Raw genomic sequence first — 18,343 nt, 5'->3', positions numbered from 1 at the left:
CACCACTGATGATCTGTGAGTGGAACGTCTACCACAAATTCTTTGGACAGGCAAAATAGTCTAGCTTAGATTGTAGAACTGCCGGGGTGTTAAGCATATCCCAGTTTAGGTCGCCTAACAGAACGAACTCTGAAGATAGATGCAATCAATTCCCATATGGCGTGCAGGGCACAGCTGGGAGCTGAGGGGGGTCTATAACAGGCGGCAACAGTGAGAAACTTATTTCTGGAGAGATTCAATTTTCAAAATTAGTTTGACACAGGGGTGTCAAACTCATTCCATGTAGGGCTGAGTGACTGCTGGTTTTTGGTTTCTCCTTTCAATTTGTGTGCAATTAAGACCTACAGCCAAGTGATGGGAGTTCTTAACCAATCAGTGACCTTAATTCATCAAGTACAAGGGAGAAGTGAAAACCAGCAGACAATCGGCCCTCCAGGGAATGAGTTTGACACGTGCCTTAACGGTTAACCGGTGTTTCCCAAACTCCATCCTTGGAACTCAAAGGGGTGCACGTTTTGGTTTTTGCCCAAAGCTTGATGATTAGTTGATGATTTGAATCCTTTCTGCAGTGCTAGGGCAGAAACGAAAACGTCCACCGAGTTTGGGAAACACGTGAGTTACGCGAAGAGGTCCGTTGCACCAAAAGGTCCGAACCTCTTGAAGAGTTCGCTAGGTGTTGCTTTAACATCGCAACAATATACTATCAGTTTATTAAGTGACATGAAAAGTGGCCAGCCAACTCAGGCAGGCTGCTGGCCTCTCTCTGGTGGGCACTGTGAGGAGCCGCCTGACACATGACAGCTGCTGATAAGATTATTCAATAACGGCTATTGCCCGGTGTACATGAGTCATTGTGCAATAGTATTCCTTCACACCTCTGACACGGCGTGTGCTGTTTGTTGTTTTGATGCATGCAGCTCTAGAGAATATATATATAGTGTGATTGTCCTAGCCTTCCCTAGAATCAGAGTCCCTATTCTCATTCTAGTGTATTCCATGGTCTGAGAATGTATTGTCCACTTGCATGTCTCCACACCGCCTCATCTTGCTGTAGAGTGATGGCGTCCAGCTCCCCCATGGTGAACGGGGACATCTCCCGGGGTCCTAGCTCTCACCCCGGCCACATCCCCTCCACAGGCACCCTGGAGGAAACGCTGCAGCAGATGAACCATCTCATCCAGGAGAACCGAGACCTGAAGGGTGAGACATGGAGAGGGGACCAGAATGTGTTTCAGCCTTAAAGCTTATTGAAAATCTACTGTATGGGGCGGAGACATTGGGATGTTATGGCATATGAGGTTCTGATTGTCTTGCAATGGCTGATTATGTTATTGACTGCTCTGTCAGTGTGTGTTTTACAGTAATGTCCTCTCTGTGCATCTTTCCCTGTAGAGGCGCTGAAGCAGACTAACATGTCGATGAAGGAGCGCTTTCGAGGGTTTGTCTGTGTGGAGGGAGAAGCAGAGGGAGGAGGAGGAGTTCCTGGAGGGGAGGCTTGATGAGGCGCGCGGCCGTGTGGAGGCCCTCTCCTCGCACAACCAGGAGCTCAGCATGAAGGTGGAGGAGCTGGAGGGAGGAGAAGGAGAGGACAGGTGAGAGAAAGGGAAGGCTAATGTTCACAAGGTTAGTTCTCTGGCTAGACCAGACATTCAGCTTATTAATAGAGAAATGAATGTTTGGAGGATGGATGACTATCTGTAGTTTTAGCTAGATTTTGTATAACAAAAGAAGAGACTTGGAAAATAACGATGGAGTGTGTGTGTATATATACATATACAGTGGGGCAAAAAAGTATTTAGTCAGCCACCAATTGTGCAAGTTTTCCCACTTAAAAAGATGAGAGGTCTGTAATTTTCATCATAGGTGTCACAACCGTCGTCAAGAATGGACCAAGGCGCAGCGGGAATGTGGATACTCATAGTTTCTTTTAATAAACTTAAGTAAAGCATCCACAGGCAAAACAATAAACAAATACTCACAACGGCAACAGTGTAGCAGGCTCACAAACGCAGTGCTCACAAACAACTACCCACAACCCCAAAGAAAAAACACACACTCCTATATAGGACTCCCAATCAAAAGCAACTCAACACACCTGCCTTCAATTGGGAGTCCAATCACTCACACAACATTTAACAAACACAAACCCCCTGCCACATCCTGACCAAGACTAACACAATTATGCCCTCTGCTGGTCAGGACGTGACAATAGGTACACTTCAACTATGACAGACAAAATGAGAAAGAAATCCAGAAAATCACATTGTAGGATTTTTTATGAATTTATTTGCAAATAATGGTGGAAAATAAGTATTTGGTCAATAACAAAAGTTTCTCAATACTTTGTTATATACCCTTTGTTGGCAATGACACAGGTCAAACGTTTTCTGTAAGTCTTCACAAGGTTTTCACACACTGTTGCTGGTATTTTGGCCCATTCCTCCATGCAGATCTCCTCTAGAGCAGTGATGTTTTGGGGCTGTCGCTGGGCAACACAGACTTTCAACTCCCTCCAAAGATTTTCTATGGGGTTGAGATCTGGAGACTGGCAAGGCCACTCCAGGACCTTGAAATGCTTCTTACGAAGCCACTCCTTCGTTGCCCGGGCGGTGTGTTTGGGATCATTGTCATGCTGAAAGACCCAGCCACGTTTCATCTTCAATGCCCTTGCTGATGGAAGGAGATTTTCACTCAAAATCTCACTATACATGGCCCCATTCATTCTTTCCTTTACACGGATCAGTCGTCCTGGTCCCTTTGCAGAAAAACAGCCCCAAAGCATGATGTTTCCACCCCCATGCTGAAACCCCACCTCTTTAAGGAATACCTAGGATAGGATAAAGTAATCCTTCTAACCCCCCCCTAAAAGATTTAGATGCACTATTGTAAAGTGGTTGTTCCACTGGATATCATAAGGTGAATGCACCAATTTGTAAGTCGCTCTGGATAAGAGCGTCTGCTAAATGACTTAAATGTAAATGTAAATGTATTCTTTGGATGCAATTCAGCATTCTTTGTCCTCCAAACACAACGAGTTGAGTTTTTCCCAAAAAGTTATATTTTGGTTTCATCTGACATTCTCCCAATCCTCTTCTGGATCATCCAAATGCTCTCTAGCAAACTTCAGACGGGCCTGGACATGTACTGGCTTAAGCAGGGGGGACACGTCTGGCACTGCAGGATTTGAGTCCCTGGCGGCGTAGTGTGTTACTGATGGTAGGCTTTGTTACTTTGGTCCCAGCTCTCTGCAGGTCATTCACTAGGTCCCCCCGTGTGGTTCTGGGATTTTTGCTCACCGTTCTTGTGATCATTTTGACCCCACGGGGTGAGATCTTGCGTGGAGCCCCAGATCGAGGGAGATTATCAGTGGTCTTGTATGTCTTCCATTTCCTAATAATTGCTCCCACAGTTGATTTCTTCAAACCAAGCTGCTTACCTATTGCAGATTCAGTCTTCCCAGCCTGGTGCAGGTCTACAATTTTGTTTCTGATGTCCTTTGACAGCTCTTTGGTCTTGGCCATAGTGGAGTTTGGAGTGTGACTGTTTGAGGTTGTGGACAGGTGTCTTTTATACTGATAACAAGTTCAAACAGGTGCCATTAATACAGGTAACGAGTGGAGGACAGAGGAGCCTCTTAAAGAAGTTACAGGTCTGTGAGAGCCAGAAATCTTGCTTGTTTGTAGGTGACCAAATACTTATTTTCCACCACAATTTGCAAATAAATTCATTAAAAATCCTACAATGTGATTTTTCTGGATTTTTTTCCCTCATTTTGTCTGTCATAGTTGACGTGTACCTATGATGAAAATTACAGGCCTCTCTCATCATTTTAAGTGGGAGAACTTGCACAATTGGTGGCTGACTAAATACCTTTTTGCCCCACTGTATATATATATTGTATGGGTATAATGCTGGGCAGACTTTTGTCTTATCTGCGCTGTGTCACCTCCAGGCCGAGACAGCCAATCAGACTGCAGAACTGGAGGCACTGCGTGCCCAGCTGGTGCGTCTGCAGGCTGAGAAGAGTGACCTGGTGGCCATGAACTCTGAACTCCAGCTCAAGACAGGTCAAGGGTCAGAGGACGACTCCTTCATAGAGATCAGGATTGCTGTGAGTAACACTCACTCACTCCATCCATCCATATTATGAAGGTGTGTGTCCTGACTTTAGCACTGCTCTGTGTGTGTGTGTGTGTGTGTGTGTGTGTGTGTGTGTGTGTGTGTGTGTGTGTGTGTGTGTGTGTGTGTGTGTGTGTGTGTGTGTGTGTGTGTGTGTGTGTGTGTGTGTGTGTATAGAGAGAGGATACTGGAAAGGACCTGTATCATAATGAAAGGGACCCCAGGTATGACATGAGTGTATCCAGGCATGAGTCTGAGGAGCTGACTGTCAGCCAGCTGCTCCAGTCCCTGAGGAAGGAGACCCAGAGGGTGGAGAGGCTACAAATGGAGCTCCAGGCTACCAGATCCAGGTAGGCCGCATTTCTGCCTAGGCTTATGTTTGGGTGGAACCAAAAACTGATGTTCCTATGTCTTTCAGAATCACAGAGCTGGAGGAGAAAGTAACTAACACGGAGAGCTCCACACAGACCTCACTACTGCCAGAGGTGCTTTCCCCAGCACTAGCCACCACAACATGTGGTACTGAGCCAGAACCAGAGGAGGAGCCCCAACAGAACTCTGGGAAGGAGAGGGTAGATACACAGATAAGCTCTTACCCAGCCTGTCTCTCACCCTGTAAGAGCAGGGAAGTTAATAAGATTGAAATGTATTAATGTACAGTATGTAATAGGGATTTTCCTGGTGAATAAAAGAAGTCACAGATAAAGTAAATCAATGTGGTTTAATAGAAGTTGGAACAGGGAGACACCTCCAGCACAGAAGCAGGCCCTTATATTCTAATCTCACAGCACCAATGTTCTGTAAACACCCACCGAGAGGCTTGTAGGAAGTCACAACATCAGCTGCTACAGAATCACAGTGTCCCAGAATACAATAACAATCGGTGTCCTTGTACCTCCAGTCTGGCATCAATCACCATCAGCTATGAACAATTCATAACATTCAGTATCAAGTCTAGTGACCATCAACCAGAAGGTTTCCCAAATAAAACACTGGAAATCATGTGTATTACAGAAAGAGAACATAAATATGCTTAGCATTGTTAATTACTCTTAACTGGATATTAACTTTATTCATCTTACATTTCCCCATTACAATGTCCTAACCCTTAGCTTCTCGATCAGAACTGTCAGTTTGTTGGACTGTTGCCTGTTATGTGTCAGGCTGCATCAGAGGTGGAGGATCTGAAGGCTCAGATGATGAGCCTGTTTAGTGAGCTACAGCAGGCTCAGAGCAAACTGGACGAGGCAGAGGGCATGAAGAAGAACCTGCAGGACAGGTGAGAGAGATGGAGAGGAGAGAGGGAGAGCTACATAGACAATGAAAATGTGCAAACTATGCTAACCTTTGCTCATTCCCTTTCCCCCAATACCACCCTTTTGCTTTGCCTCTGTCCCTCTCTATCTCCCCATCCCCCTCTCTCTCTGTAGATGTAGGGATGTGGAGCGTGACGTGGTGACTCTGACAGCCCAGCTGGTAGAGAAGCAGGAGGTACAGAGTGAGAATGACAGACTGAAGCTGCAGGTGGACAGTATGAAGGCCCAGAGCCAGCTAGAGCAGAGGAAGGCTGGAGAGGAGAGGTGGGACGACAGTCAAGCATGCACACACACACACACACACACACACACTCTGACATATGCCTACTCCCTCTGACACTATAGGCCATTCCCTTGGGTGGGGTCTTGGGACATAAATTCCCTGCTCCTCTTTTGAAATCATCCCACTCCCCCTATCAGTTTCCACTGGTCAGTGCCATGAGTTTCTATATCCAAATACTCCTTAGTCATCATGAGTCAGTTGCCCCTCCTCCTCTCCTCAGGACTAACCTGACCCAGCTGAAGGATGCCTACACCAAGCTATTCGAGGACTACAACGAGTTGAAGCAAGAGAGCAAGAACAGAGAGGTGACCACACTACTTAGCCTCTGTTAAACAGAAATCAGTCTAGTTTGGCACATTGCACTGTTTTGTCCTTTGTCAAAATGGTATGGCATGGTGAATGTGATGAATCTGACCGTTGCCCTCTGTGTGGCCTCCAGCCACTGGTCACTAAGGAGGTGGGAGACCTGCAGACCAGACTGGACGCAGCAGAGAAGGCCCTGGCTGCTAAGCAACAGCAGATAGATGTTATGAAGCAGGAGATATATCAGAAGGAGAAGGAGCTGGAGACCATCTCTGTGTTTCAGGCTCAGGTAGGTTTTCTGTGTGTGTTCTCCATCTAGTTGTGTGTGTTCTCACACTTGGAAAAAGGTTCAAACATTCTAATTTAATTGTACTGAACTCTGTGTGAACATTTTGGAGTTATACAGCAACTTAAAAGTGACTGTCAGTGAAGGAAGTTTCTTTGTTAAACCAGCAGTTAAATGAAGGCTAAGTACCCTCCCAAAAAAGTCTAACAACAGCTTATATTTTCATAAAGTGAAATAGGCGCAGCTTTTCTTTTTCCCAAAAAATATAACATTTATTTTTACTTCTACTCAGACTCAGTGGCTTGATATGAATATGCAATGGAAAAAATAATTAAATGAAACACAAGAAAGAAGGCAATAGGCAATCTTAATTCAAGAATGGAATAATCAGCCGTAATATCAGCAGTATGCCTTCTGTGTGCAGTACTGGTATCTCCAGCGACGATCTCTGAAAATACACAATACATTTTGAGGTAAACATTCTTGTTGTTGAAACCTCTTCCCCCCCACCAAAATCACACACACATTGTACTCACTCATGAGGATTGGAATGGTAGCTTCCGGCCCCAACTAGGTAGTTCTGGCTAGGGACATGCCAAGAGATGTCCTCATCAAAGTAGTTGATGTAAGGGGTCCACAGACACTTCAGGTTACAGTAGCTGTTGACTCGACAGCAGTAGAACTTCCACCTGGGATGGAAATCATACATGTATAGTATAACACACTGATCACAGTCAGGATTATGTCAAACCTGGATTCAAATATTTGTTTTCTTTCAAATACTTCAGCTGTATTTGATGGACCCAATGGAATAGTCCCTAAAGTGCAAATGCTGCTCATATGGCACTCCAAGTAGGCTAAATCAACTGCTCAAAGTATTTGAAAAAAAATTAACTACCATTTGAACATAGGATGTAACATAGGATGTGGTAAACGGTGAGGTCTTCTCACCTTCTGTCCTCATGTGGGTTGGAATGATAGCTGTTCATCCCAGTGAGGACATAGTTTTTGGGGCATTGAAAGGTGAACTCCTGGTCGAAGTCATTGACGTAAGGAGACCAGTGGCATATGGGCTCATAGACAAACGTGTCTTTGCACTCAAAGCCCCACACACGGTCTTCATAGACGTTGTTATGCTGACTGAAATTAGATAGATCAATGACAATGCACATATTAATGGTTGAATTGATTTGAAAACAAACATAAATTGAAGGTTTAATTTGTTGATATGCCCAGTATCAACAGTGCAGTACAGTGCAGTGCACCTAGCAGTGTTGTAGTACTCGAGACCAGATATTCAGTGTCTCGGTCTTGTCTTGGTGTCGGATACATTTGTACTCGGTCTAGGACAGTGAGGACTCATTCAATTCTTCCAGAAACCAGCAGAGTAAAAAAACTCATATCAGCTTCCATTCAGTCACCACATAAAAACCACTTCACCGGGCCAAATATATACATTCCTATCTTGAAACATTTTAATAGTCTCTTAACAGCCTTTGAATCTATTATAGACATATTTGCGCAGTGGTGAACCTATAGGCCTTCAATGTAAGACAGGTTAGTACAGTGGTGAACCTATAGGTCTTCAGTGTGTGACAGGTTAGTACAGTGGTGAACCTATAGGCCTTCAGTGTGTGACAGGTTAGTACAGTGGTGAACCTATAGGTCTTCAGTGTGTGACAGGTTAGTACAGTGGTGAACCTATAGGTCTTCAGCGTGTGCCAGGTTAGTACAGTGGTGAACCTATAGGTCTTCAGTGTGTGACAGGTTAGTACAGTGGTGAACCTATAGGTCTTCAGTGTGTGACAGGTTAGTACAGTGTGGACTTTTTAGAAAACACAAAGGGCCAGTGGTGTAGTGCAGGGTATACGCAGGTATAAGCTGTATGGGGCATGGCGTATACTCACTTCTTAATCCCTACTGATGTGTAGGGATTAAGCTCTGGCTTGCATGAGTTGTTGATCTTGTTGTTGATGTGCATAACTGAGGGGGAGAGAGCAGACCTTTTCATGGTGGTTTGATCAAGAGGACTGTAAAGTTCCCAAATGTAACAGGACTCCCGTGGTGTTTACATATTTGCAGAAATCCATTCAGGTGTATTTTGTGGCATTTGGTGAATGTGTTCTAATGATCTAATGTCGCGCTGTTGCTACTGACTGTAAACACAGTCCAGTTCAGTGTGAATGATGGAAGGTCCTACTGACTGTAAACACACAGTCCAGTTCAGTGTGAATGATGGAAGGTCCTACTGACTGTAAACACACAGTCCAGTTCAGTGTGAATGATGGAAGGTCCTACTGACTGTAAACACACAGTCCAGTTCAGTGTGAATGATGGAAGGTCCTACTGACTGTAAACACAGTCCAGTTCAGTGTGAATGATGGAAGGTCCTACTGACTGTAAACACACAGTCCAGTTCAGTGTGAATGATGGAAGGTCCTACTGACTGTAAACACACAGTCCAGTTCAGTGTGAATGATGGAAGGTCCTACTGACTGTAAACACACAGTCCAGTTCAGTGTGAATGATGGAAGGTCCTACTGACTGTAAACACACAGTCCAGTTCAGTGTGAATGATGGAAGGTCCTACTGACTGTAAACACACAGTCCAGTTCAGTGTGAATGATGGAAGGTCCTACTGACTGTAAACGCACAGTCCAGTTCAGTGTGAATGATGGAAGGTCCTACTGACTGTAAACGCACAGTCCAGTTCAGTGTGAATGATGGAAGGTCCTACTGACTGTAAACGCACAGTCCAGTTCAGTGTGAATGATGGAAGGTCCTACTGACTGTAAACACACAGTCCAGTTCAGTGTGAATGATGGAAGGTCCTACTGACTGTAAACACACAGTCCAGTTCAGTGTGAATGATGGAAGGTCCTACTGACTGTAAACACACAGTCCAGTTCAGTGTGAATGATGGAAGGTCTGTGTGACAAATGGCTTGTTGGTATAAAAGTCTACTGTAGCTCTGATTGGCTATAGCCCACCGGTCTGTGTTGACTCCCGTCCTGGACAAGACAGATGTTTTTATTCGGTTTTATTTGCTGCAGTGTCTATTAATTGTCCAAACGCACAGCCTCTTTCCCACTTAATATTGCTATATAATTTTCAGATGCCTTAGTATACGTAATTCTCAAACATTCTAAGAATTTATGAATACGTGAAATTGACCATCTAAGTGGTTGCTTGTAAAGGTTTTGTGTGTGTGTAATATTCTTCCTGGTGGTGTAGATGAACAGATTTTAATAAGATTTCATGTTGCTAAAATGCTGTCAGTTCCACTTTAAATGCAACAATGTTTCACACACAAGTTATTTTCAAAGAGATGGCTAAACACAGTTTCACTCACCAGATGATCATTTGAAACGTAACTTGAAAGTCTTCTTGAAAAGGGAGACGCTAACAAATTAGCAACAACATCCTCTTTGATAACACCTGCTGCAGCTGCTGCAAACTAGCCGACAACAAATGCTAGCTAGCTATAGACTGTGGGAAAACTACTGCTCGCTATTGCACAGTGACCAGTTGGCCTTCAAGAAGGCAGAAGTTTTTGTAAAAACTGTCCCACACATTAATTTAAAATGTGATTGGTTGATTCTACTGTCACTCCAAAATGTTGCCATAAAACAGTTTAATGGCATATGCCTTTATCTAGCTTCTGATGGCATAGGAATGGATGACTTGGCTAGCTAGATTTATCTCCCCAGAGACCAGCAAAGAAAAATCCAAGTTGGATCTTTTTTCTCTTAGTGTTAAACCTTTCCTTTCCAACAAAAATTGAAGAGATTAAATGAGAAAAATTGAAAATAATAATTGTTATTATAATCATTCTTTTTTATAAATCCTTAGCCCTTGTCTAAAGGCTTAGAAGGCCATTGTTCCTTAATGTGTTCTGGTTAGTTATATTTGTAGAATGGCTCTATTTTCTCTCAGCATGCATTTTTTGTAGTTTTCTATATGTCTGAAGAATCTATTGTTCTGAAATATGAACACAGATATACTGGACATTTTGAATTCTTGTGGTGGTGATTTTACACAATTACAACCATGGTCTTGAATTGGACTTGCATTTTTCTGGTCTTGACTTGGTCTCGCCCACCCGCCGGTCTTGGTCTTGACTCTGACTTGATTTGCTCAAGTACTGGTCTATGCAGCATAATGAGATCATTTTGTTCAAAATTGGTGATGAAAAGTAGAACAGCACTAACGATTAGAGAACACGTTTCATTTTGGGAATCAGTCAGTGAAAGTGCCGATGCAAAAAGAAAGATGAGGTATTCCACTTTGGTAGAATATTGATAGTAGGCAAATTTACTGGCATTTCTCACCTGTTTATGTAAGAGATGGATTGTCTTGAAGGGCAGTTAAAATGTAAAGGCTGGTCAAGTTGGTTTTCCCATCGGACGCCTGCAACACACAAGCAAGGGCACAATAACTGAATACATGTACTGTAATACAGCATTATTGCCTAAAGGAAGTGTTTAAAAAATAGTAAAAACAATTATGTAAATTGAGAGCAAAAAGCATAATCATATGATAATGGTAATCTGCACCTCCTAGACATTTTGGTTACTCACTCTTCATGTATTTGGGCTGTAAGCCAATTATAAATGTTTTCCTGATAACCAACCTCTTACACAAAGAAATGAACACTTCATTCAGCCTACAACTTAAAACAACAGCCTACCTTGCCCGTTGACCAAGACACCAGCAAGAAGCAGAATATAGAAATTGGGTCCGTTCATGGCTTCTCTGAGGCGTGTAGTCTTAACACAATAGCACAAGCAAGGGAACTGATCCATTTATAGAGCCACAACCAAGCAGTGTTCTTGGGCCATGTTGTTGGGGAATTTTTGTGTTTGTATTGCTGGCATCATTCCAAGTTTTGTTTCTGAGAAATGATGTTGCAAAACTGGCATTTTTGATGAATCCCTCTTAACTTTGGTTGATTTAAAAAAAATTAAAAAATCCCCCAGGGGCTTATTGGTTGGCTGTTCCATAATTCTACAACATTTAAAGAACATTGAATATGAAAATGTTTAACCAATACACTACATTCTGTTGATGGCATTCACATTCATCTGTGCTACAATACAAACACGCCTTGTAATCATTGACATGTACAGAGGGGGGGAAAGTATTTGATCCCCTGCTGATTTTGTACTTTTGCCCACTTACAAAGAAATGATCAGTCGATAATTTTAATAGTAGGTTTATTTGAACAGTGCGAGACAGAATAACAACAAAGAAATCCAGAAAAACGCATGTCAAATGTTATAAATTGATTTGCATTTTAATGAGGGAAATAAGTATTTCGATACTTACGGTATCTTTACTTTTACTCAAGTATGACAATTGGGTCGTTTTTCCACCACTGATGATCTGTGAGTGGAACGTCAACCACAAATTCTTTGGACAGGCAAAATAGTAGCCACTATTCTATTTGATAGGGGTCCTTCGTTTGGCGCCAGATTTCAGTTCTTTCTCAGTAGTAGTTTGAAGAAACGAAGATAGCTAGCTAGAGAAGTGACTGAAACCATCAAATAAGGCGAACAATATAATTATTTGCAAGAAAATGTCTTCTTGGTCACTACACAAAAAGTATACAATCGACAACGCAATTTAACCTGAAGTGACCTTCATTACCTCAAAGTGGCATTGTTGCTTGTCGTGTGATACACACTGTCACTGCTCGCTACGTTGACGTTGCTACCCCGGATTTCACACTTCCTGGACTGGAAATAATTTTTTTTTTTTCGTTATTTTTTTTTTTTAAGTTTGCACAAATCTTTATTTAACTTGCTGTAAATAACAGTAACATGCAAAACATAAACATAACATAACAGCCAGAGGGAATCCAAAGAAATTAGAGAGAAAAAAAAAAAACTATTATATCAAATCAAATACAGACATATATCGAATACATTTTTTTGACAAATTGTTTTGTATACGTTTTAAAGATTCTACGTACTGTTCCAAATCAGATAAAAAAAAATAAGAAAAGGGGCTTTTTCTTCATAAATTTTGATTTATGGATAAAAGATTTTCCTAATAAAATAAAGAGATTTATGACATACTCACGTTCAATTGTGGAATCAGTGTAGTAAAATAATATGTCAAACTTAGTAATATCAATGGTTGTATGCAATTTGCGGCTAAGATATAGTTTTACATCAGTCCAAAACACTTACAGAATAAGTGTTCAATAGATTCAGTTTCTAGTTCACAAAAACTGCATTCACTGGTAACGTCAAATATATATTTAGAAATCAAGCTATTACACGGATAGCATCTATGGATTATCTTAAAGGAGATCTCCTTTACTTTATTGGTCACCATAAATCTGTGTGGAGTGAGCCAAGCACGGCGCCAGTTTACATCAAACGATGAAGCCCAACAAAATATCGCAGAGGGAATAGACTTCCTGTAGAAAATATCCCTTATTAAACGATTGTTGAATTTCGTATCTAGTAGACCAATGCCATTCACCTGAATATCGCTTACAATCGGAGATATTCCAAAATATGCATTATTCTGAAGTAATGTTTTTATCCCACTAGGTATAGCTTTAATAACAGTGTCATATTCCTTGCTTGAATGGACTGGAAAACATATTCATCATTTGTTTGCTAGCTTGCTGTACTCTTTGTTGCGAGTATAAGCATTGTGGGAAATAAATGGCTTTGATCAAAACAAAACTCTATAACACTGTGTGTGTGTCAGGTGACGATGACCTGAGCCTTTAACAGCGCTGCTGGCTGAGAACGAGGCTGGAGAGGAACAACAGGCTAGTCAGGAAGCAGAGGACAACGATGATGAAGAGTACAGGGAGGGACTGGAGGGGGACAGGGAGGAAGAGGATGGAGCCGTTGTTCTCTTTGGAGATGTGGATGGTATTGAAGAGGAGGAAGAAGTTGAAACACAGCCGTCTGGAGGGAAGGCTCCGGACAACCTCAATAAATCCCAAGAAGATTGACAAGGTTTGTCCACAAGGAGTTCAGTACCTCACAATGATTATGATAGCGCTATAGCCAGGGGCGAAAATCTGATATCAACTTTGGGGGGGACAATTACATTAAATTTTCTCAAGAGCAATTCCAGAGGGGGACACCAAAAGTAGTGCTGTAACACATAGCCTACATTGTAATATGGTAAATGTATATTGAGGAACCAAAGAAATAAGGTGTTTGCTGTACTCCTAACTACCGGTACCCAGAACTACATTTTACATTTTAGTCATTTAGCAGACGCTCTTATCCAGAGCGACTTACAGTAGTGAATGCATACATTTCATACATTTTTTTTTTCTGTGCTGGCCCCCCGTGGGAACCGAACCCACAACCCTGGCGTTGCAAACACCATGCTCTACCAACTGAGCTACAGGGAAGGCTAACTACTCACAACAGCAATACCATTGCCTTTAACAAATCTTAGTTCAGTCACCAGTTTAAGTTGAGAGTGGGGGTATCCATGGCATTTTCCAATTATCTTCCTATTTTACAAGTAAAAAAAAATTGAGAACCTTTCATAATGTTGCCAAACAAAGACTCAACAAACTTACCTGAGACTCCCTGTCTCTGCCAGTCTGTCCCTGCATATCTGTCCCCAACTCTGCTGTCTGTGTGCCATCTGTTGCCTGCTCTGCCTAATGAGATCATTGTGAAACATTTCCATTAGAATTTCATTTCTTTCTTAAGAACATTTTATCAACTAGTCTTTGAGATATTAGGCTACTAGGGTTCTTACTATGCATTTTGGTGTACTGAAAAATACTCTGATGTCCGTCTTTTATTTTTCTGCCATTTTTCTACCTGGCTGGCTGGCTACACACACACACACAGTGTGTAGGTTATTTACAGTAGGAGATGGGCTTCTATCATCTTATCTTTTATCATTCTATTTGGGCTTCGATCTAAAAGGTAGCTAGCAAATGTGAAACGGATTAAAATGACAAGAGTTGACAGCTGTATGAGTTCCCCATTTACACAACATATGCTGCAACCTTTTGTAATTTTAATAGTTTGTTTCATATTGGCTGGCTTCCAACAATAGCTGAATTTTCAAAGCTAGCGAGCACCAATTCAGTTTCAGTGGTGTTTGCTATAATCTTTGCTACCCGGGTTAAATAAATAAATAAAAGTTCCCTTGCGACAATTTAGCTTTTGCAACGAGACCATTAAATATATTTAAGACAATGGTAGAAGAGAGTGTAGTTCTGTTCAGTTTGGACTTCAGTTTATCGCTAACCTTATCACAGGGACTTTGAAGCACTAACTTACATCATCTGCATGCTGATCTCGGAATAAATTGACGATAGCAAAGATTCCATCTTTGACGAGGCCACATAAATGGAATAGGTACTAGCTTGCTTAATAGTTAATATTTGCGCGCTAGCTCTGCATATTCAGCTAGTGTGTGTGCGCGATTGACTGGATTAACCTCACGTCAGTTACGTTCATTGAGTGCCTTTCAGACAGTGGATACCACCCCTCTGTTACCTTGCCAGTGGATCAAACCATTGTGAGGAAAAGGGTGGGGTCGCAATCTTTTGAAACTTAAAAACGCGCTATTAAGTGTCTATAATCAGCACAATTGCTTTCATTGCGTATTATTAATATTATTTAAATTACATAGTTATGTTTCAGTGATATATTGGGGGGGGACAAATCATATTTTTCCCAGGATGGCAGATGCCTACTCTTAAAGTAGGTCAGCTTTGCACACTGTCTCCTTTTCTTTTTAATTCATGGCAGCTTTCTGGTTCTAATCATATTTGTTGTGTTTCTGAGTGTTCTCAGAGGAGCTGAGGCATATGCAGAAGCAGATGCAGAGGCTGCAACAGCAGCTAGAGGCCTCCCAGAAGAGCTCTACAGCCACCTCTACCCCAAACAGCATCCCAGGAACAAAGGCACCTTCTAAAGCTAACACTCCCTCACAGAGTCCCCCCAAACAGAGCTCCTCCAAGCCAGTTCGTCCCACACAGAAGACCAAGCCCCAAGCAGGTATTACTTTAATGTTTTTTTTTAGCCCAGGTAGTTACATTGAGTTTCAGAATGTATTCTCATCAAAGTCAAGGCTGACCATACAGGAACACAGTGGTGACAGCATGTCATGTAAGGAGCATCTGTGTCAAGTGAAATAGGTGAGGGTGGTGCCTGTGGATGTGTGTTTTAAAAGGAATCTCTTCATCTGTTGTTTTTGACAGTAGGAAAGCCCTCGTCTGCCCCAGACCGAGGAGACGGCACCAAGCTACAGGAGTCCTCCGACTTCACCGCTCAACTCCAACAACGCTGACCTGTTCAAACGCAAAGGTCAAAGGACAGGTCACCAGGTCCAGCCCAGCACTACAGCAGCCGCTACAGACACCAGAGGTCCACTGGTGGAGATTAAGACTCACAGCTCCTTCCAGCCAATAGCAAGCAGTAGTAGGACCGACAGTACTGTACGTTCATCGCTACCTTCACAGTCCAATGCGGATGCAGCCCTGTCCGCCGTACGACAGGCCAATCCCCTTCCATCTCTCCCTAAAGACAACGCCATCGAGAAGTACTCTGGACTGCGGCTGAGGTCAGAGCACACACACACAGTCATCTACCTATAACACACACAAACACTCCAAGATTTGTTGTCCGTAGCTCAGATATGGATTCTGAATGGTTCATTGGTTTCACAGAGATGGATGGTAAGATGGCCGACCGCAAGCTGATCCGGCTCTCCCAGTTGCCTGAGCGCCTGGCCCGGGAGAAACCGGAGGAGTCTGACTCGGGTCACCTTCGCTGTGCTGGTTAACAAAGCCACACCACAGAGCAACAGCAGACCAGAATTACCCCCTCTATTCCACAGGAGGTTGGTGGCACCTTAATTGGGGAGGACGGGCTCGTGGTAATGGATGGAGCGGAATAGGTGGAATGGTATCAAGCACATGGTGTCCTTGTACTCTGGCTCTGTACTGTATACCAACATGCAACTTCAACATCTACATTTGGTCAATGATCATGTGGAGTTGTTGACATGGACAGGACTCCAGAAGTATGTAAGGCTGACCAATGTTCATAAAAAAAAGTCATTGACTTGATAAGACGTGGGCCAACCTGTATTCATTTCAGATGGGTCAGAGATGGCAGCATTAAGACTTGTCTCCCTCCCTCTGCTCACAGGGTAAGACTTCAGCATCTGGAAGCTGTCTGACCTCCATGACCTGGAAGTCTACGTGTCTCTCTATCTGTTTGGGGAGGTGCATAAGGAACACTGGAAGACTGAGCCAGGCACCGTCATGGGCATCCCCAACCCCATGAAGGCCAAATATGACAGGGTGGGTGTGTGTGTGTGTTTACTTTCTGTAGTGTGTGTGTGTGTGTGTGTGTTCTCACCATCTCCTCTCTTCTCCCACCCCTTCTGTCTCTCTCCCCCCCAGGTGTCTCTGTCAGTGGACCACCATCAGAAGGTGTTGTTGATGGGGGAGGCTCAGGACTATGGCACCTGTAAGGCAGCCAAGAAGAACGGAGACCCCTGCTCTCAGATTGTCAACCTGGTGGGTTTGCCTTTGCATCCAGAAACACACACAACCTGAACTGCTCAACAGCTTCTCCATCCACTCTCTGACCCACACTGACCCTCAGAACTGACCTAAAGGAGGGTGTAGGACTGTTGTCATCTGCTATCTCTCTGCAGTAGGAGGGTGTAGGACTGTTGTCAGACTGGGTTTCCACTACGGAGGCATGTCCTCACCAGCCTGCGTTGCCGCACTGTGAGTGAGTGAGTGAGTGAGTGAGTGAGTGAGTGAGTGAGTGAGTGAGTGAGTGAGTGAGTGAGTGAGTGAGTGAGTGAGTGAGTGAGTGTGTGTGTGTGTGTGTCACAGTGAATATTGTGTGCATGTGTGTGTTGGTTGTTCAGTGTGTTTACCTATGTAAGCGTCAGTCGTCTCTAAGCAGTGTTTTCTATTAGTGCCGGTAATCAGCCGGTTACAGACTCATTTTCAACTGGCTACTTTTTCCACTTCATATTAAGTAGGCAACTTTTCATTTGAGTTTCAATTGGCTAGTCCGTCAAGCCATCTCCCGCTAGAATGAAAGATCTGCATCTTCTAGTGATCTATTGATAGGAAGGTACCTGTCAATCACAAAGCCAGCGATGACAGGGAAACGCAGTCTGCTGTCTGTCCCGCCTCCCGGTACAATTTGTGCTGGCTGTGGTTGGTTGCAGTCAAATTTCTTTACACAGAGGAGGGAGAGAGGGTGACGGTCGTGAATTTGCACGTCCCACGTAATGTAAGTGGTAACGATGAGTCGAAATCCACTTAGCCAAATTATTGTTTTCTGGCACATAGCCAGTCACGCGGAGTCATGGCGCCTTGCATATTTACTGTGCGTTGATTGACAACTGAACAGCAGGTATTGACTAGTTTATGAAATGTGTCCAACTGTCTTGAATAAAGTCTCCTATATCCCTTTGCCATTCAGAAATCCTGCAACGTGGTTATATGTCCATGGTATCGCATCAGACAAGTAAACCTAAGGACTTTCCTAGGTTTCCTTTGCTAGGATGTCGGGGTTTTCCAGACAGTAATTCTAAAGTGAGTGACTCTGGTCTCGTCGGTCAGTGTAGCCTACCCAATGGCATCGTCTGTCCTTTGGCTCCCTTATAGGCTACTGGTAGGCCTAGTCTTTTTGGCAATTATCTGCATCAAATGTTTTCATAATTGATCTGAAGATGGTGAATCATCACTGCAGGAACATTAGGTAGTGGGGAGCCTCATCCTGGTCCAAATATGGTAATTAGGGCCCTCACAGAGTCCAGGCATTAAAACAGAATTCAACCATATTCAATCATTTATTGACCTTAGTAGGGAATCAACTAAATGTATTGAAAATGTATTCATTTGCCCAAGATGGTCATATTACATGAACAGAATGCAATACCACAACACGTTTTTCTACTCTGGGAGGTGAACTTGATAATGTATTCAATCATTTCGCTGTTTATTTCAGATGGATTCAAGGTATTAGACCAATGGTCGCATTCCTAGTATATCAC

General features: G+C 43.1%; 1 protein-coding gene and 1 pseudogene across 1 annotated transcript; one reads left to right on the top strand and one right to left on the bottom strand.

Moving 5' to 3' along the window:
• The first annotated feature begins 1,021 nt into the window (after window positions 1-1,021).
• On the top strand, window positions 1,022-6,411 carry LOC123728233 (optineurin-like; annotated as a pseudogene).
• Window positions 4,822-11,189, bottom strand: LOC106599956 (hemagglutinin/amebocyte aggregation factor). Its single transcript, XM_045699830.1, has 5 exons — window positions 10,998-11,189; window positions 10,639-10,717; window positions 7,259-7,447; window positions 6,844-6,996; window positions 4,822-6,755 (listed from the first exon to the last, which is right to left on the bottom strand). Exons 1-5 carry the CDS (start codon window positions 11,110-11,112, stop codon window positions 6,707-6,709), a joined length of 585 nt encoding a protein of 194 aa, XP_045555786.1. The 5' UTR covers window positions 11,113-11,189; the 3' UTR covers window positions 4,822-6,706.
• Between the last annotated feature and the right edge of the window lie 7,154 nt (window positions 11,190-18,343).

This window comes from Salmo salar, chromosome ssa17, assembly GCF_905237065.1.
Source record: "Salmo salar chromosome ssa17, Ssal_v3.1, whole genome shotgun sequence".
Taxonomy (NCBI): Eukaryota; Metazoa; Chordata; class Actinopteri; order Salmoniformes; family Salmonidae; genus Salmo; species Salmo salar.
The sequence above is the reverse complement of the archived record's forward strand: the minus strand, read 5'-3'. Positions and strand labels throughout refer to the sequence as shown.

Bases quoted from the DNA above. Each gene is read 5' to 3' on its own strand.
- LOC106599956 (XM_045699830.1), bottom strand. From the start codon at position 11,112: ATGGATCAGTTCCCTTGCTTGTGCTATTGTGTTAAGACTACACGCCTC. The intron at 10,718-10,997 runs GTAGGCTGTTGT...TGTGTGTTGCAG, and splicing joins TGTCTTGGTCAACGGGCAAG to GCGTCCGATGGGAAAACCAA. The intron at 7,448-10,638 runs GTGAGAAATGCC...ATCTAATTTCAG, and splicing joins TCCATCTCTTACATAAACAG to TCAGCATAACAACGTCTATG.